General features: G+C 40.9%; 2 protein-coding genes across 4 annotated transcripts in view; one reads left to right on the top strand and one right to left on the bottom strand.

Annotated features, from left to right (window-relative positions):
• LOC107705355 (O-acetyl-ADP-ribose deacetylase MACROD2-like) overlaps positions 1 to 23,585 on the bottom strand; it is a 229,824-nt gene that overhangs the window by 77,980 nt on the left and 128,259 nt on the right. The window lies entirely within an intron of this gene.
• The window catches only part of LOC107705403 (leucine-rich repeat transmembrane protein FLRT3-like), a 20,973-nt gene continuing 8,985 nt past the window's right edge, over positions 11,598 to 23,585 (top strand). Inside the window, exons 1-3 of one of the 3 annotated variants that reach the window (XM_016508678.1) lie at positions 11,598 to 11,849; positions 17,588 to 18,242; positions 19,388 to 20,503. In XM_016508678.1, the coding sequence (XP_016364164.1) occupies positions 19,416 to 20,503 (1,088 nt within the window). In that variant the 5' untranslated portion in view covers positions 11,598 to 11,849; positions 17,588 to 18,242; positions 19,388 to 19,415. Of the gene's footprint in view, positions 11,850 to 13,056; positions 13,068 to 17,587; positions 18,243 to 19,387; positions 21,533 to 23,585 lie in introns of those variants that run through there. The other 2 variants (XM_016508677.1, XM_016508679.1) reach the window with 2 other exon arrangements.

Below are 23,585 nucleotides of genomic sequence, written 5' to 3'. Positions count from 1 at the left end.
ACTGTACTACATCGATGTTTCCTGTCGGCTCGATTTTTGAGTGGACTTTGCTGTTCCGATGAGCATGAACGGTATATGAGTGGAGCTGAGCGGAGCGCACACACGCATAGAGCGGGATAATACGCAGAGCGTCACACCACGTGAAAGTGAAACCTGAGCGGTGAACTAATTTTCGGCAGCCGAAATTTCAGTGCATCTCTAATTATTGGCGACATCAGAAATGGATATTATATAATAGATGCTTTTTTGAACATTTTAGCAATTTAAAAATATTTAAAAAATATTTTTTACACGGCACCCCTGCTCTCGACAGACGCCACCCCGGTTGGGAAACATTGGTGTAGACAGCATCACTGATTATAATGAGTTCCATAGTATTTTGTTGCGCCGCGCCACTCGCGTCCGGTGTAGATACGGTGTAACATTGGTTTTGCTTTGTTTCACAGAACTAATCGTTACCTGGGTTGCGTACGTAAGTGTGGGGCGGCGCTATCAAAATAAGGGCGAGACCCTTTTGTTTGTTTTGGTGATTTCAAATATCAACATTGGCTACCAGAAATCGCTTAACCCACCTTTAAACACACATACAAACAAAGTAGCTCCACTCACAACTAAATCTTATCTGTCCAAAACCCAGTTCAAAGTATGTTCATCATTTAAAATTTTTCTTGACAAACCTTCTTTTTCCAGCTAAAAATTACCCTTATAGCATTTATACTGTAGTTGAGGTTAGTGCTTTTAATGGTTCTGAAGAAAGCCTCATGTTCACTAAGGATGCATTCATTCATTGACGAGTGGAAAGTTCAAAAGAATAGCATATATTTTAAATTTTGAAGTTATATTTTGTTATACAAGACATTATAAATGTCTTTACTGTGACTTTTGATCAATTTAATAAACAATCTTACTGACCTCAACCTTAGAACGTTAGTGTATTCCTGTATTTAGTAGTATTTAGTATTGCTGTATCCTGTCTGTTAAATTAAATTAAATTCACATTCAGAAATTGAAAAAGCATTCTCAAATAAATTATTAACGGTGCACAACCTTGATACATACATACATACATAAACAGATTCACAAAAATAATGTAATGATAATGAATTCACTCCTACACATAAAAGCAGTTGTCACTTCCAAAACTTTGCAGTGTGTATGAGGTAATAAACACAAGCACACACACACACACACACACACATCCCAGCATAACTGACATGTTCTGACAGGGCATTTCAGGGTCAGGAAAAAGACAGTGAGGATAAGGATTAGGTGGACTACCCTGCACATTTGTGCACTTTTCTTTAAGCCCCATTACTGCCGTGTTGATGTGATCGTTTCTGTAGAGACTAGTTCATGCGCACATCACAACCTCCATCCCACTCGATGCCAAATCCCCACGCTAAAGACAGGAAGTCAAAAGAACAGGAGAGAATTTTTCATGAGGCTTTCATGTGGTTTGCCACCATACGATGGAAAGTAAGGAATTTCTCTCCCAGAATTCCCCTTGGCCTCATCACGAAACCTTCCTTACATACTGTACTGAAGCGTTTTATTATGACAGCTCGCAGAAAGTGCATTTCAAACTACCCGGGAATGAACGTTAGCGCTTTCACACGCAACTCCGACACAATTTCAAACGGCTCGGGGAAATTGCTAGCAGGCTCTTTTGCGATAATGTGGTCAAGAAGGATCGAGTGAGCGCTTGAAGGACTGAAAGCGGCTCCAACTCTCTGGGGGGCACACCAGGATTGTGCTAATTCCCAGACGAGCCTCTCTTCTCCCACCCACATCGAGGTGGGGAGAGAATATTCATTAGTGAGGATAGCGCACTCCAATTAAGAGAGGTGGAAGCACACACACACACTTTTGCAGGTGTACATGCACCTGGTCTCCTCCGAAAAAAATCAGTCTTCCAAGCTTCGGCCGTGGTTTAGCTGATTAAATTCTCGCCTACAATGACACGTCACTTTTGTTTTCTGGTATACCGCTCCTCCGCCACCCTCTTTTCTCGAGTGACACTATAGGCGTGAAATTTCACAACATGGCGTCTCTGGGCAGACATCCATGTTGTTAAAAGAGAGAAAAAGTGAGAGGGAGAGACACTCCGCTCGTGGCGGCTTGACTGGGGTCTGATTAATGGTTCGGAGGGTTGTGATTGGGAGGGCGATGATGAGATAGATATGAATGAATACACAAGCGCAGCTGTTCTGGTTGCCCCCTCCACGGGCACTGCAAATCCATAAACCCCATTCTGCTGTCACATCAGTGCCAAAACACCTGAAATAAACATTAACTACAAACAACGAGCCACATCCATCCACAACAGCAGGGAGAAACGGCGCACGGGGAAGGAGATCAGACGGCCAAGACTAAACATTGTTATGGAGTACAGCATGCGCGCACTCTAAATGTGAATGACAGCATTATGAGCCGAGGGGCTTGGAGAGTATGTGTACACACGTGCAAAGTCTCTTCCAAGTCTGTCTTGACTGGCTTAATGGGGCCTCACCTGTTGGTGTCCTGCGCGAGTGTGTGTTTTAGCAGTTGCTGGCATATGTTTGAAAGGAGAACTGACGAAAGCCAAACCAAACACGGTGGGGGAATGTCAACGACCGTCTTGAGTCAACACTTCGCAGACGCGGTCGTCTCCGCAGTTCGACCCGCATGCCTCCAGGGGTCAAATGCTACGGTGGGAATGACAGGCATACAAACACAAGCACATTCAGTCTGAAGCTAATTCTTAAATCCTGACATGAATGGTAACAGCAGGTTTAGCAGGGAATCACTCTCCGTTAGAGGTATATCAACCCTTTTTGGCAAGTTGAGACAAGCTTGATGTCTAAAGTCGGGCTTAAGTTGATCTCAGTAGGCTGAGGGTAGCCCATATCGACTGAATTGAGACCTTTCCCTCTTAGCCTTGCTAAAGCAGGCATGAGGACTAATCCTGCAGAGGTTAAGTGGAATCCCCTCCACTTTTTCTGTTCCTGTGTGCTTCTTTACACAAGTCAAGAATGGAGACCCAGGACTGTAAAACTCTGAATCGCGTTCCACTGCTGTTCACCGCACTAAAAGGATACTTCAAATGGACACAAATACCACAAATACTTCATGACAATGTGGATGAAAAAGAATTACAGGATAAAGTGGATTTAGCAAATGTTTACTTGCTCTACCCTTCATTCAGATGAAAATCTAAAATGTACTAAACATTAAAGTGACCAGTGCTATGATGATCTATGGGGTTGATATCACACTGCTATATGGTTGCTAAGGTGGTAGAACATTAAAGGCACAATATGTACGTTTTCGCCGCTAGAGGTCGCATGTTCAAAACAATAACAAAGGCGAAGCTTGATGACGGGTTGAACAAGACGGGTGGAACGATAGGAGGCGTCGTTTTCAGTATATATAGAATATAAAATAAGTATATAAAATTGAAAATATTAAAACAGAAAATAGTTTAAATTGCAATTATGTCACAATATTACAGTTTTTACAGTAAAGCTTACTCTAAATTTTTGAATGGTAGTTTACACAAACAAACACTTGCTTACATCATTCCCAGTGCTTCATGGGAGTGGGTGGTTGCTGAAGACATCTTTCGTCCAAATTTGTTTGTCAATCTATGAAAGGTAGATCTTTCTCTTCAGAATTCATTGGAAGCGTAGTTCTTTACCTGGAATTTGGCTGTAAAAATTTCGGCTAAAATCAGTTTCTCTATGAAGAAAATTAATAAAATTTTTACCTTCGGAATTTTAAAGCTTGCGCTCTATTCTGATCCCTAGATAGGACTTAAGGTATCATTTACATCTGTAGCTCAAATGGTGCGGAACAACGTTTAAATCACTCACCTTAAATTAGCAATAGTAATAGTGATGTTTGCCTAAGGAAGAACCACTAATTGAAATGTTGAGGCCTTTGTAAGTTCCTCACGTCTGATGAACATATCACTCTGTGGACTTGTTTAAAAATGAAAAAATTCTCATTTAACTCTGCTGTGGGTCATATAAGGCGGCAGGATGTGAGAAAAGCATTAACATGCGATTGTTTTCAGCACTGCGAGGTTAGACCGCACAATGCAATTTAGTTGCTAAAAGCTTCCAAAAAGAGAAAGCTGACAATTTTGCATTGGGGAGATGACCTTTATACAGCTGAGAAAAGCTGTGCGAAGCTTTCGCTGGCCACGGCACAAACACACACCTTTACCCACCCACCCACACAAATCCAGCTGCCAGACATTAGCTTGCAAATGGCCCACTGTAACGTGCCAAGCTGAAAATTTGCAATCAGCCATCTTAAGCACTGTAAAGGCAACTAGAGGTTGCAATGTCCTAAGACAAACTGGCGAGAAGAGTATTTGTATAGCTCTTTCCACACACACATTCGATTACAGTGAGTACAAACATTACAGACCCCACTGAAAATTTGGGAGTTATAATATAATTTAAACCTGGAAATAAACATTTTTTATTGTGCAGGGGGGGGTATCGTGCTAATTAATGTAATAAAAAAAATTGAATGTGTATATGTGTGTGTGTGTGTGTGTGTGTGTATTAGTAATAATATAATATTAGACAAAATATACTGTAATATAATAATTTTTTCACTAGTGGTTTCAGATTTTTGGACAACAGCATAAGCTTTACCAATAAAAGGAGATGGAAACACTATCACTTGCTGGTACTACAGCTAAAAAGTACAGCGGTTGACAGATTTAACAACTTTTATTCAGTTCTGGTGCACATAATAGGAGAAAACACTTCTCTATACACCAGCCATTATTTTTATGCAAGCTCCATGATAAAACTGTACAGTTTAGCACATCGCCACCTACTTCTGCTGTTTTATTTTGTTAAATGACTCCATGTGCAAGTCTTGGGGAGTTGAATGTCTTTGATGGTTCTTAGATTATAGGAGCAGCCTAACACACACACACGGACTAGGTTGTGGCCGTAGGGGACGGTGGGGGCCCAGACAGCACTGAGTCAGCAGCAGAAAGGAAACGATCAGAGCCCTAGAAGAGAATACATCAACACCGCAGAGGCACCTCCATCGTCCTCTCCTCCCATCAACACCAGCACCACCACCATCCGTCTTTCCTCTTCACCTCAAAGGGGCTCCGCATGCCTGCTCATCCATCTCTCACTGACCAGGTTTCTGCAGCACAGGCTCAGCGCTGTGGGTCTGATGCAAATGGATCCTTTTTAGTCGAGGCTAAGACATGTAAAACAGCGTGAGGAATATGTAAAAACAACAGACTGACAGAATCAGACATTGTTCCCGCAAAGACTGGTGGGCGCCACATTGTCACTCATTCACACACACAGACCGACATCCTCGCACAAAGACGAGTGATTTCACTTCCTTCATCACAGCTGATCTCAGCAGGATAGTAATTCACATACTGTAGGAGAGCGGCTGAAATGTCATCCTCGCATTATTAGACTGACCTTCAATTTGAAGGCGAAGCTAGCGAGAGTTTCTGCTTTACAGAGCAACTAACGGTAAAAAAAATTGTATATTGTTCAAGTCTGAAAATCTGTAAGTGGTAAGTAAAAAGAAAAGCTGTATTATGTGGGCAATTCTGAGACAGTTTTAGACTAGAGTATGCAAAACATGACTGATATGGGTGACAGGATATCTAGGGCTTCTGCTTTAAAAAAAATTACAATACACATATATAGATATTAATGTTAAAAAATGTTGGGGTCAGTTGATTTTCTTAAAAGAAGTCTCTTCTGCTCACCAAGGCTGCATTTATTCAATCAAAAATACAGTAAAAACAGTAATATTGTAATACAAATAAAATATAATTACAATTTTAAATCTTTTTATATATTAAATATATATTTATATATTAAAATATATTATACTTTATATATTACAATTTTAATTTTAATATATTCTAAAGTTTTGACATTTTAGCAGCCATTACTACAGTCTTAAGTCACATGATCCTTCATAAATCCTTCTAATCTGCTGATTTGATGTTCAAAAAAAATTATTTTCATTGCCAATTTTGAAAACAGTTGCCTAATACTTTTGTGGAAACTGTGATACTTTTTTTTAGAATCATTTGATGAAAAGTACGGAGCCCCACACATGGCATGCAGGAAAAAAATAGTAGGCTAAATCATGTGCACGATTTACCATTTTGTTCCCTCGATTTATAAATTGTACGCACGATTTACTAATTCGTTCCCTCGATTTGCTAAATCGTGCACACGATTTATAAATTGAGAGAACGAATTAGTAAATTGTGCACACGATTTAGCAAATCGAGGGAATGAATTAGCAAATCGAGGGAACGAAATAGTAATCGTGTGCACGTTTTAGTACATCGAGGGAACGAATTAGTAAATCGTGTGCACGATTTATTTATTTTTTCTTGCATGTCATGTGCGGCACTCCGTAGAAAAGAAGTTCAAAAGAACAGCATTTATTTGAAATATAAATATTTTGTAACATTATAACGGTCTTTACTGTCACTTTTAATTTCTTTCAAAAAAAATTAAATCTCTACAGACAAAATTCAACACAAGCGCATAGGTCAGACAGCCACATATGGTTTCAGAGCGATGGGAAACGGCACAAATAATCACGCCTCACTCAAGGACAAAGAGCATTGGAAAGGAACCTTCTCCAGTTTCTTTAATCCTCAGCTTTCATCGTCCTAAACGGCAGCGACAAATTGTCAGTTCACTTTGGGAACAACGGTTGCTAATGGAGGGGGGGGAGGGCTCAAGTAAGAAATGTACACAAACCGTTCCCCTCATTTACCTGTCATCATTCCATTCCTGTCTGCTCTTGAGCCGTTCTTCACAAAGACATGAGGTACATCTGATACATCGCTCACACAAGCGCTCGAGAACGCTGGGGCACACAGATGCTTCTGAAGTGTTAAGAAAAACACCTCCAGATCTGACAGAAGGACTCAAGTTTCATTATGGGAAAGTTGAAAGCCAAGGTCTTACACACTTGAGTTAGAAGAGCGAGACACTAGTCTGTAATGTCCTACTTCCTTTTCACAAGTAGCAGGACAACAAGTGATGGTTGTTTGTCTTCAGTGATTCACAGTGACGAAATGATCGGAAGTAATTTGTTTTTAATGTGGTTGCAATTTCTGCTGACTTGATGTGGCCGTGTCTAGTGAATCGACAAAGAAAGGTTTAACTTTATGCAAATTAACAACTTTATGTAAACAGTACAATGGCCTGATGACCTAAATTCACTGCGCTTGAAGCTCAAGAGTTACATTTCTAAGGTTCTGCAGAAGCCACTTAGTATTCAGTCGTTCAAGGTTCATTACCAATAATGATTTTCCTCCATTACAAACACTGCTAAATTATTTAGAAAGAAGAAAAGAGAATGAAACTCACTGCAAACATGTAGCCCTCCTGTAGATACAACATAAGTCAACGCGAGGTGAGACGTCGTAAAATCACATAGCTCACAGAGCATTGTTTGAGCTTCGTTTGGAGAACATGAAAACACAATGGGCGCATTCTTGTCTTTCTCCGGCACACTGATTCACAGCAGATGTGATTCTTTAAAGTGCTATAAACATCTTAGTATATGTTACTCATAATAGCAGCAAGTTTTATGAGCAGCTGTAAATGGCGGTTTCTGTCATATCTCAAGATAAAAAAAATTGGGTGGTAGAGAAAAATAAAATTTGAAGGATTTAGCAGAAATAAAGACCAACACTGATTAAAAATTTATTCAAGCGAAGCATATTTGCATTCTTCTTGCTTCATAAAAATTCATGAAGGCAGCAAATGAACAAAGGCATGGACTGTTGTTTAGCACCTAGTATACTAAATAATAAACTTCATACCAACAGCTTTAATCATTCTGTAACTCTCTTTGTGCCCAATCTCTGGACTTCCTGAAACCTAGCCAAATCCAGCGGGAGTACACAGGTCTGTAGAATGCTGCTTTATCAAGCTTATCTACAATTTCCCTGTGTGTGTTTGTGTCAGTGAACCTTTAATGTCATTAAGCATTGCTTCCTCTCTGAGGAGCGAAACTAACAAAAACCACTGGCGAGCTTCCTTTGATAACAAAGAATAAACACCAACCGTCACAAAAGATTGTGTGTCTGTATACATGTATAAAAATTCATTTTAAATTCAATTAATTTTGAATATTAAATGTGTAATATAACATTACAATACTTTTAAATCTATATCAAATACAACATATGCTTTCAAACTGTGAATAGTCTTTATACATATGTCCTTATTATTGAAATGTATACTTTTAAATAGTATTTAAAATAATGTATGCAATGTTATAATAAAAATATATAAAATATGTAAAGAATACATATATAACATATACTTTAAACTGCATAAATAAGCAACTTCCAATTAACTGAAAAAATGTGAACAGATGAATAGATAACCAAAATAGTTGTTTGCTGCAGCCCTATTGGAAACTTTTTGAAAACGAGTGCATTTCAAACAAAAGAGAAAGTCCTCCAGAGACTTTCAATTGCACAGCTAAATTCCTACTGTGAAGACGGGGAGGCTTCTATATTTGAAAGAGTGAGAAGATTGTTATTTGGCTAATTACAGATTTAGGGCTGAAACAGTAAACCGTTGGAGAGGAAGAGAGCGAGGTGCTTGAGTGAGCTACATTAGAGCGCTGGAGAGGCGAGACTGTGGATTCATTGTGTGCTGATGGCATCTTTTATCTCTTGCAATACTGATAGGCCTAATGGAGTAGTTTGGGCTGTGGGGGGGAGTTAAAGGGGTGGGCTATCTAATCTAATCAGATGGCATTGTTTTGAAGCTCATTTACCACTGGGGGGTCCAGAGGTTTCCACACAGTCGACAAGTCAACCCAAACCCAACCCCCTCCATCCCTGTGGCCAACACAAGAAGGTCCTTAGAAAAACAAGCGACAGACACAAAGGGGTAAATGGAGAAGACAATCCAGAGGGCTATTTGTGAGGATTTGCTCATTCTTCACAAATACACAAGAGTGCTGACCGCTGACTCAGACCTTTGGTTTCAGGCGTTCATTTTAGTTTTTACATTCATTTAAAAATGTACTAAACAAATATAAGCTATAATGTTTTTATGTAAAATATTTTTGTTTTTCATATATTATTTTCAGAGCAAACCTGTACTCACGTAATTAACGTTATGCATTTAACGAACACTTACAAGCGTGCATTGAATTCAATTCAAATAGTCATCAACAGCCATTAGTTCGGCCCGTGAGACTTGCACTTGGACCATAGTGTGGCCCAGTGGAAAAAAGATTGAGAACCACTGGTCTATAGTAATGATAATTAGCTTGTCTAAAAACAAATTAAGTCTATGGTATGTCCACAGTCTAGCTAGGTAAATATGAGTATGTGTGTGTGTGTGTATATGTGTAAGTGGACCCGCTGGAGACACTAGAAAAATACTCCACAAATCTCCTGGAGCTGGACAGCACAGCGCTGAGCTCAGGATTGTTTGTTTGAGAGTGGGCCAGGGGGATGAAATATACACTCGAGGTGTAAAGATCAGAATGACAAACCCTTCAACAAGTCTTTGAAAAGTGCGACTTTAGGTATGGCTTTGATTTTGACACACTTGCGCTGTAAATTCCATTCAAGTGAAAAGCACCATATAAAAAACACGCGTCAGAGAATGAAAGCCCAATTTAATGCGACTTATTTGCTTGTCACGCGAAGAATGTACCGTGAACATCCCTGAAAGAAGAGGTCAGACGTTCTTCAGGCATAAAGCCTGAACTAAAAAAGCTCTTGTTAGCACTTAACCGCATCAAGTGCTTTAATAAACTTAGCTATGCTCGTCTCTACCCCCTAACTACAACGAATGAGAGAAGGACAGCAGGAGGAGAAGGGCCTGAGCTCCTTCAAAGTCATGTCTGTTGTCAAAACACATTAAGATGGAGGAGATAAAATAAATGGCATCTTTTGGAAAAATGAGGAACGCTCATCCTCCCAAATAACAGATGACCCCAACCAAAGACTCCCCCAACTGTATTGAAATAGTGGTAATCGGACCCTCTTGGGGCCCTCCACTGGGGTCCTTTGTACATCTAAAAGTCAATCAAGGGCCGATGACAGACAAAGCCTAGTCAGATTTAGGAGAGAAAAATGCCAGAAGGGTCGATGCAGAGGCCGGAATCGTGATCCGTCCCGAGGCGGGGGGACAGACGCCCTCTGCCCACGTTGCCCTGCACTGACCTCTTGTCACATACAACTGTGCCCTGCTTCTCCACCTCTGACCTTAAAAACACGACACCTAGACCTGCTGTAAAAGCCCAGGGTGGATGGGACATTATTACTGCTTAATCCTCCAATGGATGCTTGTAAAGCTATACAACAAGACATGGTTTGGCAAAGGTGGTAAGTATGTAAAATATCATCAAACATGCAGGTAAAGCAAGCTGGAGGAATTTCATGCAGTAATTAAAAAATTATGATGATAATAATTATTTAAGCACTTAAAAATGGAGAAGTAGTATATCATCTAAGTTTTTTAAATGGAAAAAAGCAATCCATAAATGGGACTGTACATCCAAAAATTTAAATTGTCATCACTCAACAAAATGTGATTCCAAACCTGCATGCTTTTACAATTTTTTAAGAATTTACTGGCCACTCTTTTCAATATAATAACAGATGGGGGGGGGACCCTTGGAAAGTCCATGGAGAATGGACCACATAATTTACGTAGCTTTTTTGTTATTTTGTAGCTTGACAGACCCAGTCCTTATTTACTTACATTATTTGGAAAAGAGTGGCCTAGAAATTTCCCTTTTTTTGTTCCACAGAAGCATAAAGAGTAATAGAACGACATGAGGTTTAGCAAATAATTACTCATATTTTGGGGTAAACTATCTCCTTAACAAATAGTGTAGGAGAACTGTATCTCCTGGCAAAGAGTTTAGGCAGAACACAATAACCGCTCATCCATAGGGGTCTGCTGAGGTCAGGAACAGACTCCACTGTACAATGGTCTTCAAAAGCCCTTTGGAGACAATGACACACACACAGTCGCTACCGCTGGTTTATGAGGGAGCAAATTCGCCATTTGGAGCCACTTTAATACTTAATAAGCATAATGAGGCTGAACATAACGCCTGACTTCCGAGCTTAAAAATTCATAATGTGCTGTGAAACTTAGATGCCATTAACAGCTCTCTCTTACAGACACATACTCATATCACTAAAATAAAGAAAGCTCACTGTTCTGATTTAAATAAGCGCATACCAGTGCTGATAAACTGCTCTGCCTTTTCTCAGCATCTCTAGCATATAAATTCCATTACTTAATTTTTAGACACACACACATAATGCTCATAAATAATGCTTCTGGTGGCCTTCAACACAAACACATGAAGTGCCCACTCAAGCTGCCTATTCAAGGCTGCTCAATTCTCATCCTTCTTTCTCCTGCTCCCCCTAGCGTTCACAGTAAATATAGCATTATGGAAGTGGGAAAGAGAGAAAAAGAAAAAGAGAGAGAGGGCGAGAAAAGGGAGGAAGCCACAAGCTCCGCCCCCAGATGACATCAGTGCTGTGTTGAAGCAGAGCTGGAGGCAGATGCAACCTCACACTTGTAGTGAGCTCCAGGCAGCTGACCAGCTCTGCCGACTTCTCTATCTTGTCTCTTCTGAGCCAAAGGAGTGTGTGTGTGTGTATGTAAACAAGTGTGTGTGGAAATAAAAACACACCCTGTTATTCGCACCATTGCTGCTACTGAGCCTTTCTGACACTGGGCTCTTTTTGGGGATTGAAAACATCTTCCATCTTATTGGATTTATCCTACGGACTGACTTTATGATTTGAGGATATTCTTTTTGAATTATTGCTTGGGCAGGTAAGTGTATTTTGTTTTGAGTTTCCCCTTATTTTTGGGCTGTTTTTAACCCTTTCCCTTATGCATTTCAGCACTCTAAGGTGATCAAATACCTTCAAAACATGCATAGAGCAAATTTGCATATATCCCTTACATCTCAGACACTCAACAAAGCTTCACACAGTAGACTTTGATTCTAAAATTTCAGATCCATAGAAAATTATTTGCAATGGGAAAAGGCATTTTATAGCGAATGTAGGCAGACCCTTAGGGATTCGAGGGGGATGTAATAGCAATCTGAACTCACAAGTACAGTAGTCAAGAAATTTAGCAGTAGATCGCCCTTCGTTTGCCATTTAGCATTCAGCATGCATTTCCAAAATAATTTTAAAACAATAAGTTGCTTTAAAAAGAAAATAATGGGATAATTTAATAATCTTAATGCTGTTTCAAACCTCCGTGACTTTCTTTCCTGGAACACGAAATGATATGTAAGGAAGAAATGTTAAGGGCTTACAGCCTCAGTCTCCATTTACTTTCAATGCATCTTTTTTTCCATATAATGAATGTGAATGGTGACTGAGGCTATTAATCTGCCTAACATCTAATTTTACAACGGATTTTGTAAAGTCATATAGGTTTGGAACAACTTGGATATGAGAATACGACCGAATTTTAATTTGTATTTCGGGTGAACTATCCCTTTAAGTCTCCATGCCGCTGCGCGCGAATAAACGCACTAAGGACGCTCAACTTACATTTTATTATTACCATCAGCATTCTATATCAGTTAGCCTGATACCAAGTCCTTAAATATCCAGTCCTGGTTTAGAAAAAAACGCAATGCAGCTTGTATTTTCACCGCGTGTAATCAACAGGAACGCATAAACTTAACGCGCTGCGTCTTAAATCTGTTCTAGTTTGAGAGGCTTTAACGCAAACGAAGCGAGCAGACGTCGATTCTAAATGAGGAAATATCTATTAATAATGCCCAACCTGTGCTCTAGAAGCGTGATGGAAGAGTGATTGGAATAAAGAATGGGGGAATCGAGGATGCGACGCGTGACACTCCATGAACGTTGCGCGCGACGCGACAAAAACTAGAACTCTCCCATCGAAACCGCTCGCAGCGCAGACAGCTTCGTTGATTATGAGGGTCGCATTCTAATTTGGAATACTAAGGAACACTCAAAAGACTACGAGATTGGCGCGCAATAAATGTGCGCCCTGTGCTTTTCCGTGAGAGAAGTGAGTGTGTGGCGCAGTAAAGAGATCTGAGGCTGTCCGCTGCTTCAGGATTTCCCCATCAAACGAATTTCCCTTCTTTTAAGTAGCCTTCCAAATTATCTGAAAGATAAGCTTTCATATCTGTTAGGCAGAAAATGTCAAGATTGAAATAATAGTTTTGTGCAGATAAAGAGCGAGGGACTGTAATGCAATGATAAGAGATAAAGCCTTCAGTCAGAGCTGATTAAATCAGTTTATAAGACTACTATGAAAGAGGATTCACATTAGACAACTATGCAAGAGATTCAAGTGAACAAGACCTCTTTTTTGAATCCCTAATGTACTGAGTACAAGTTGTTTTCCCTAGCTTTTAGCTTCATATGTGCAAATGTACTAAAAGACTGTGTATTCGGATAGATTAGTTTCTTAGCATGATAATAGCTGAGAACCACAAATGGTCTGTTTTGACTCTGTAAGGAGGGTGATAAAATTAACTAACCCATTGTTCTTTGTTGGATGTGTCAAAGCACTCTGTGGCAGTCTTTTTCGCTTGCATAAACAATTTGTATCAGCAATTTACAAATACTACTCCTCTGTGCTTTAAAAAGACATAAATACCAGTCTCCCTTTAGATAGTAATACACAGGAATGCAAATTAATCAACATTCTATATTTTAATACAAATATCTAAGCATTCAGTTTATGTTTATTGGCAGCCAGGAGGACAGCACTCTTTGTTTCAAGCCACGAATGCCGGAGGCTAAACCCAGTGGTCCGTGGCATTCACTCAGAGTCAACATGAAATGGTCATGTCTTTCAGGCCTTCAGAAAAAAGTCTGTCACCCTTTTGTGCTGAGGACAAAAACAAATCGTTCTCATAGAATTCTCCACTCATGTCGGCAGCCAACCTCTGACCTCAGTGAGGCCGTTCTTCAAAACGTGCATTCGAAAAAACAAGCCTATAAGTTAATTTCCTGAAAATGATCTATTCTTATATTTTAAATATACTGTCTGAATTAACAAAAGAAGGGCAAACAGAAAAAAGGGCTGCAAATTTTTGCTTTATTACAGATGCAATTTACCCCCCTTTGGAGTGGAAACAGAAAAGTACAGTGCAGTAAATCAACCCAACCCTTTTTGCCCTTGTCCGGCAACTGCTGCCCCCTGTACCCTAGCAGGGGGTACATATGTGGTAATTAAAGCACCGGTTCAGCCTCCAAGTGTCTGTGTGTGTGTATCTGACAAGCACAGGCCCGATACAGAAGCACCTACCACCCCCAAGTGGGGAAAACAGTGCAGCTGCCACAGACCACTTTCTTTTCAGTGCAGCACAAAAGAAAAAGACCCCCTGTCTCCCCTAGAATCCACTCTCACTGCCTGAATGCCAACCAGGGACAAACCTGCGGATCATCTGCCCCAAAACCGAACCCAGAGGGAAGCCGCTAGCACAATAGCCTGCTCTTAAATTAACGTTAAAGCCGTGCCCAAACCCTTCTTCTCGTTTCCAAATATGTATGCAGAAATGTTTCATCTCTCGGCCCACTAGGCTCCGAGAGGCTTGATTTGGCTACATGGACATAAGATACATGACAAAGAGGCGCATTTAGTTCAAATCCTGCCTGGGGTTCAGAATCTATTATCTACTGAAAACAAGAAAGCTGTTTTTCATAATCATAGCCCAGGACCTACCAATGAAGAAGCAAATTTAATTTCATCCTAAATGTCTTCGTTCATGCATGGGCACTGATCAGATGTGACAGCATTTTTGGGAACTAATAGAAAACATCTCAGAACAGTGTAATGTTTGCCATCTTAAGCATTGCCCTAATTTCTCTAAAAATGCAGAAAAACTCAAATAAAAAGCATTGTCATTATAGAAAAGCAAAATATTTGTTTGTTTTTAATATTCCAATTTTCAAATATATTAAGATTCAAAAAACAAAAATATTTTCTCTGCACTTCAATGTTGCATAATCACAATAGAATATTATTTTTTCTCCCTTAAATGCCTTTTTAACCCATTTCTCAGACCAAACTCTAATGTTCTGAACTCAAGACACTAAACGAGCAAAAGGTAGTTGTGGCTGTGGCCATTTTAACCAGGATGCTCGATTGAACATCACTTTGAGCAGAGCAATGGAGCAGAAGCAGGCCCGGCCATTAGAACGATCTCCTAACGGGAAATACGGCCTATTAGAACGATAGTGAGAGGTGCCCGTCACATTCAGTGGCCTTTTCTCTCTTGGCTATGAGCAGTGGGTGGGGTAGGGGGCTTGAAGATTTAACAAAATGTGAAAAAGCTAATAATTCTAAGTGAAAGGAGTTCAGTAAAGCAGAAGAACGAAGGCCAGGGCCCTTATGCTTAATTTGTAATGAATAATGGGCCGCTGCCACTTCAGTGAAATCTGAGGAGCCAAGGGAAGAAGAAAGAAAGGATAATGCAGCCAATCATGCAGCCAGATCAAGGTTTGCATGACCTATTGAGACAGCTAGCACGACAAGCTTTTGGTGAAGCGTATGAGGTAGATGCCCTCCCTTCTTTTCTGTTTGACCTTTCCGGCCATAACATAATACTGCCCCACATATATTTCCCAAGACACCTGTGCTTTTATCAAGGTCTCCCAAGTAAGATCTCGGATGAAATATCATGAAATACACAGCCACCTGTGAGTGAACCCTGATACTTTCAGTAAAGTATCTTGGCAGAAAAAACCAAAGGGGCTTGCGTTTCGCCAACTTGCTTTTGCCCACTCCTGTGCCAGGAAGTGATTTACATTGAGTATAGTACATAAAGCAAGAGCAATTCCATCTCCACATAATTTCGCAGTCTGTTATTTGTCAGACTTCTGGAAAAATGGCAAGTTACTTTACACACATAATTCTCCAAATCAATACATTTCCTCTGAACAGTTGTAAAATTGCACACCGATTACTATCCAACCATTCACCATTCCTGCAAGTACTTATTTTCCTCTTCAATTTATCTGGCAATCATGAAGCAAATCTTTCAAAATGTTTCAGGATTCGACAAAAAGGAAGCAGCTTAGTCAATGTCAGCATACTGAAATCTCACCGTCAACCATCACCTGTCCTTAAAGTCAGGTCACAGCTGCTGTTTCCGAGCTCTTGGTAATCTACTAATACAAAAGCATGCACATGGAGCACTTAGGCTCAACAGAAGGATGGGGTGTATTATTAGACCACGCTGGCGAGACCTGTAATCAAGTTACAGGGCCTTCAATTCCCTAACCTCTCCTTGTCACTCTATACAACGGTTTCAAAGTTGCCTGACATACTCTAGCGTGTTCTACAGCAAGGTTACCATCCGCAGGTCAGCAGAAGGGTTTCAGGCAAGGGCACAAACTGTGGTGATGGCTGTCAGTTGTAGAAATACATATTGTCAGTCTATGTAACAGGAAAGATGTACCGTGGGAAATTAGAGTATGGTAGGTGCAGCACGGCCGTCTCCTTGGGGCCACCAGAGGTGACTTGCATGAGGATCCCATTTGGGTATTCATGAGTCTGCAAGACATAAAGCGCGTTCATCTCACATGTACATTTTTGAGCAGGGCGGCGTGTTCAGGCGCTGTCGGGGCAGCCCGAGGGACCTTTGGTGGCTGCCTGACACCTCAGCAGCAATATGCTTCACTATGATTCTTATTTTTACCTTCACCTTCTGCTTCCAAAGCGTCTTTGAAAGCACAGCTCGGTGGAGAACGTCACCAGGTGGGAGGGAACGGTCTTCGGCCATTGTCGCAGGGCCCAAACCGTGGTCGCTTTTCTTATGCAAAGGAATTCTTTTCAGCCATCACCACAGAGAACACTAGAGGGGGGATGTTAGGGTTAGTGGTAGACAGAGCAGCGAACGCGGTTATCCAGGCAGCACAGGCTTAAGGCGAAGAAAAAGAAAGGTTTTTATAAAAATCCACACAACATCTCCACTAATCCAGTTTTCACAAACAGTGTCCACTATCAAAGGATTGCAGCCCAGGGGCTTTTCTCTGTGGTCATTTACCCAGAGGCAAAGAAATCCCCTGATATACAGAAACCCAATAAGCTTAAGGGACTTTCAAATTCCCATCTCAACCACACACCCTTCTTATTTTTCCCTTCCTTCCATCTGATAAGTCTCAAATGCAGTGGCGCAATCTACAGGCCGTAACAATCCATAAAAATCCAATCCATTGTGGTGTACTTTTTATGTTAGGAGCAAACCTTGAAAAGAGAAGCTAAAAAGCTATCGGTTTACGTCAATGTATTGTCGATGGCGACGTGAAAGTGTTCTGTTTGAAGGACATTGGCCAATTGCAGCTGGCTGCATCGCTGTCTGACTCAATCTCAGCCTTGGCACTATCATCTCAGAATTAAATAAACGCTGCCTAACAGCATATTATGGCACAGTCAATAACTCATTCTCAACAAGCCCACGTACCTTTCCTGCCGTCATGACGTATTCAGATGTCATATGCTGTCAGTAATAAAAGAATTTGCTCTTATTGACTTCTTTTTCCTTTTCTTTCTTTCCCTGCCAGGAAGTTCAGCATGTGAGAAGGAGTGGGTGTCTGCACATCGGGCACAGGTTCGTGAAACGAGAGCCAGGGAGGCGGAGTGCTACAGCAGCACAGGAGATTCTGCTTTCGAGCCACGAGGCTGGATACTTTATTCATGCTCCTGCCGGGAGTGAGACTACAGGATCCGGGGCTGACTTTGGAGCCTGACTTCAGAACCGAACCGCCCTGGATCTCGCCCTGCTTCGGGAGAGACGGGAGCAGTTCATTTCTCAAAGAGGACTCTCTGATACGCACAAAAGGGTTTGATTAGGAATCGCAACTTTTTTTATTTCCTTTATTTTTGTTTTAGCCCTTTTTTTGTGATTAAATTCACTGAAATCGCATGCCTGCACAGGAGAAGGCTGCCTGAGGTCTGTATGGAAGCGGAGCTGCTTGCTTTATAGGTTTATCTACCATGGCAAAGCCTTTGATTGCATGAACTGTGGACGCTGCAATACAAGACAGGTCAGCGGTACAAACAAGGATCAGTTCAACAGATACCAGCCTGGTCAGGCTATAACCAAAGAGACCCCTTTGACAAGACGGACAAACATCTCCTGAAAGAACAGAAAAGAAAGCTTAAAGCCTCATTGGATTTTGGGTGGCAGCAGAGGATTAACTGGCATTTCTAAATCAGGTATGACAAATATGGATGATCTTGCTGTGGTTATAAGTGCCATTTTTTGTAATATCATATATATGCATAGATAGAAGTAATGAGAAAAATGTGAACTTAAAATAAATAGATCATTAAAGAATGTCTTACATAGGCTTCAATAGCCTATGGAAGTAAAGCATAAAATTATATATTATGTAATCAAAAATTACAATTAAAACTGAATTATTATATATGAAATACATTTTATATATGTAATATTATATAAATATATAAATGTATATATATATTATAACATTATGTCTAAACAATAGTATATTATGCACACAGAAACCTAAGAAAAATTAGTCTATATATATATAGCAATAGAATATATATATAGCAATAATACATATCAACTGCCATGTCACAACAAATGGAAAGGGTGGGTTTGTAAGTGATACAGTTTTGGCAGGCATAATTCAGAACGCTTCTCATTTGCTTTCAAGTTGCAAGCCTCCAAACTTTTGTAAATTATAATACCCTAAAATCATGCACAAAGACAGGGCAAAAAGACAAGTCAGTTTTACAATATTCAATCAACAAGGCCTGACTGTGTTCTGCCACCAGTTTCAGCAACGAAAAGCAGCCTTGAAATGCACTGGCTAACAGCAGAAATGTGTAAAACAACAAGAGCCTGCGATTACATTACACACAGAAAAAGATAAAACCTCTCACACACAGGCATCTCATTCAAGGAAAGCTAGTGGGTTTAAGGATTTGTTATCTACATCCACGGCTGATTGGGAATATCCTTCCACTTCAATTAAACTTGCTTCTGAACCTCTCAGTCCTCCCTTTTTCTCTTATTTTTTTTCTCTTCTCTAATCCCTTTTTCCTTTTTTCACTACTTTCTATTGTTTTGATATAAAAATGATTTCAAACAAGATAAACACCCCAGGCATGTTTCGCTACCATAGTTTTTTCATTTGTTCATGTCATTGGAAATGTTAATAGCCTCTTTTCATTAATTCAGCAGCAGAAATATTGTATTCTTTGTCTTAAATTTAATCATTTACAATGAAAGAGGCGCTGCAGGCACCGTACATAAAACAGCAATTAGAGCAGGACACTGCCTTTTCTTCAGATGGCATAAATTTGACTTTTTCCCTTCTTTTTTCTCCAAGGGCAACGACCGCAAGGAGGACATTAGCGATGGCAAGCAATTACAAGTCCTTCTTCGTCTTCTTCATCAGAGCTGGGCTTCTGCTTGGCCTGGCCAATCCGTTGGTGACCTCAGCCTCCTGTCCCTCGCAGTGCCGGTGCGATGGGACTTTCATATACTGCAATGACCGGGATTTGACTTCCATCCCTTCGGGCATCCCAGAGGATGCTACAGTACTTTTTCTCCAGAACAACCGCATCAAAAGCGCAGGGATCCCTACGGATCTACGACGGCTGAACAGTGTAGAAAAGATCTACCTATACTGCAACAATCTGGATGAGTTCCCCACCAACTTGCCGCTGAATGTCAAGGAACTTCATTTGCAGGAGAACAATATCCGGACTATCACCCACGCGTCCCTGGCACAGATTCCTATCATTGAGGAATTACACCTCGATGACAATTCCGTGTCAGCTGTCAGCATCGAAGAGGGTGCGTTCCGGGACAGCAACCATTTGAGGCTGCTTTTCCTGTCCCGCAACCACCTCAGCACCATACCTTCCGGCCTGCCAATGACTATCGAGGAGCTTCGCTTCGACGACAACCGCATCTCGTCCATCTCTGAGGCATCCCTGCAGGATCTTATAAACCTGAAGCGACTGGTTCTGGATGGCAACCTCCTGAACAACAGGGGCATTGGGGAGATGGCCTTGGTGAATTTAGTCAACCTGACCGAGCTCTCGTTGGTACGGAACTCCCTGACTTCCCCACCCGCCAACCTGCCGGGCTCAAGCCTGGAGAAGCTAAATCTTCAAGACAACCACATCAATCACGTGCCAGCAGGTGCCTTTGCTTTTCTGCGACAGCTGTACCGTTTGGATCTGTCAGGCAACAACTTGAGCAGTCTGCCCATGGGGGTATTTGACGACCTGGATAACCTTACCCAGCTGCTCCTGCGCAACAACCCCTGGAACTGCAACTGCAGGATGAAGTGGGTGCGTGACTGGCTGCGCAGTATTCCATCTAAGGTCAACGTGCGTGGCTTCATGTGCCAAGGTCCCGATAAGGTCAAAGGGATGGCCATCAAAGACCTATCCACAGAGCTGTTTGGCTGCTCAGACACGGAGATCCCAACCACATATGAGACCAGCACCGTCTCAAACACTTTGCCACCCTCTCGACCCCAGTGGCCCTCATATGTCACTAAAAGACCTGTGGTTAAGGGTCCAGAGCTGGGAAGAAACTATCGTAGCACGACGCCGTCCAGTCGCAAGATCATCACGATAAGCGTCAAATCCAGCAGCGCAGAGACGGTGCACATATCCTGGAGAGTATCCCAGCCCATGACGGCCCTGAGGCTCAGTTGGCTAAAGCTGGGCCACAGTCCTGCTTTCGGATCTATAACCGAGACCATCGTCCAAGGGGAGAGAACAGAGTATCTGCTCACAGCTCTGGAGCCCGAATCCTCTTATCGGATATGCATGGTTCCCATGGAGACGAGTAACATTTACCTGTCAGACGAGACACCTGTTTGCATAGAGACAGAAACTGGTTCCCTGAAAGCGTACAATCCCACCACAACCTTGAACAGAGAGCAGGAGAAAGAGCCTTACAAAAATTCCAATCTGCCTTTAGCTGCTATCATTGGAGGGGCGGTGGCCCTTCTGGCTATCATCATGTTGGCCCTGGTGTGCTGGTACGTCCACAGGAACGGTTCCTTATTTTCCAGGAACTGCACGTACAACAAAGGGCGCAGGCGGAAGGACGATTACGCCGAAGCTGGAACAAAGAAGGACAACTCCATCTTGGAGATTAGAGAGACCTCTTTTCAAATGATTCCCATAAATCACATGCCCGTTTCAAAGGAGGAGTTTGTGATACACACAATTTTTCCTCCTAATGGCTTAAGTCTTTACAAGAGCCCGCACAGTGAAAACAGTATCAACAACAGAAGCTACAGAGACAGTGGAATACCAGATTCAGACTACTCTCATTCATGATAGTGTGCGCGGACTACAAAGATGTTTTATTGCAAATGAGTGACTCGGAGACTGCTTGGTCTTTTGAAAAACACTGGATTGAAAAGACTGAGAAAGCATCGTTATGTACATTTGCCATATAATTTATATTTAAGGACGATTTATTAAAAGGAAAAAAGGTTCCGATTGCAGGCCATCACTGAGCTGTCGGTGGATGCTGCCACAAACTGCAATTCTATATTTTAGATATTTGTAGTCATTTGTACTGTACTTCCTTTACTTATGGTTTTAGACCAATTAAAAAAAACTTTGTGCTCTACTGAGATATGATGACTTGTCAACTGTGAAAGTGGGTTTTCATTGCTGTGTTGAACAATCAGATTTTAGAAAACCATGTAGTATAAAGCACAGGTCAAAATTATCACTACGTTGCTGTCAGTGGAAAAAATAAATACAACAAAAAACAAGGCTGTGAGAATATAGGGCATAGGTGACTGATCAAAGGAAATAAAGACACAAGTGTTCTGTTAATTCCAAGGATGGCAGGCACAGACTTACTCCGGTGTCACAGAAAACTCCGGTTTTGTTTAGGAATCCTGGTTGCCCATTCCAGAATGTTGCCAGGCTTTACATCACTGCAACATTTAGGAAGCAGATATCCATTACCTCCTCTCTGCCCTGGAGGAGGTAGCAACACAGCACAGAATCCTAAATTCTTTGCAAATGAAGCACACAGATCAAATGAAAGGTTACTTCGCAGTCAAATCAAAGTGGACGGGCAAAAACACAACACAGAACTCAATATTACTCATTCAGTAAAGGAAAACAGCATTTACTGTATCCCTCAGTACAGTTAACCATGTCATGTAAACGTTGCCCTCCAAAAAGGAATACGTTGTGGGCAGAAAACATATGGTAAGAAACACATTTGGGCTCTTTTCTATTTGGAATATAAAAAAAAAAGAAGTGTCAACTATTTTTTTGTTCATATAATTCTTATTTGTAATTTTTTTTTTTTTATTCAAGCCACTTTTAAGTTGCCACAGTTAAATTGTTCTTTACAACTGAAGACCAAAGTGCATTGAATGCCCTTTGGCCAGTCTTGTATGTGCCTTGATCCAATGCTTATTGTATTTAGCTTTTTCAAAAAAATAAATCAGTGACTTAACTTTTTTCATACACACTTGAATATGATAGGATATTGGTCATATTGCAAAATAAAGGTGGATAAAACCCCGACTTGATGGTCTCCTTTTCCCCAAAAGAATGCTTTCTATTTATGTTTAATCCCTCTAAGCTTTACATATACCATTCTGGGTTTCAAAAGTGTTCATCTAAAGCATCCCAGTATGCTTCTTCCTAGTGCAGCATCCGCTTGGGGTTCCAAGTGCTCTTTTGTGTGGTTAAGCCATGTATGACTTATCTGATTGGCCCAAGTGGGAAATATCAGAGAGTATGGCACAGAAGCTAAATGAGGCCATTGGAGAGATACTGTGCTGGATTTTGATGTGTCCCGCAGCCACAGGGGGCGATGTACGTATATAATGACTATACAGCATTAGTTTGATGGCACAGCCCAAATCACAGAATCGCACAGGTGGCTCGCATGAGCACATGGGTACGTGTCTACACAACATATATGTGCTTATGTGGGCCATGAGTCTGCGAATGAGCACATATGCATACACATAAATGTACACACCCTGAGATTTAATTACAGTTCAGGGGAGCCTCAAAAAACAGCAAGTCTGATCCAAACCTTAAGTATAATTCAACAGTCCTGTGTACTAAATATACCACATCAGCTAGAAATTAAAGTAAACACCCTCTGTGAGAATACAGTTCAGCAAGGGTCCACATATGTGAATGCTGTTGATGTTCCACAACTTGCCTTGTCATTTATTTATGTGGTTTCCTGACTGACGGTATTAGCGAGTTTTAAATGCTGAGTGCTAAGTTTCACTCACCTCCTTTCAAATCTGAATCCTTTTTCTTATTTTTTAAATTAGCCTTTATGTTTTAAAATTTTCTGATGAAAGATGCATTTGTACTATTGATTTTACCTCTGAAAAGAATCTAAAACGCAGACATATGAAAGTAAACTGTGTTCGGTGTTTTAAAAAAAGACATTTAAACTTTAATTACCAAAATACAATATTACAGTATATCTAATCCAATGACTCAGAATTACAAAATCATTCATTATTTCTTCTCTCTCCTTTAAATCCTCAAAAAAAAATT

The sequence above is a fragment of the Sinocyclocheilus rhinocerous genome, unplaced genomic scaffold (genome assembly GCF_001515625.1).
Source record: "Sinocyclocheilus rhinocerous isolate Xijiao unplaced genomic scaffold, SAMN03320098_v1.1 scaffold564, whole genome shotgun sequence".
Classification (NCBI taxonomy): domain Eukaryota; kingdom Metazoa; phylum Chordata; class Actinopteri; order Cypriniformes; family Cyprinidae; genus Sinocyclocheilus; species Sinocyclocheilus rhinocerous.
This window is presented reverse-complemented; position numbering and strand designations above follow the sequence as displayed.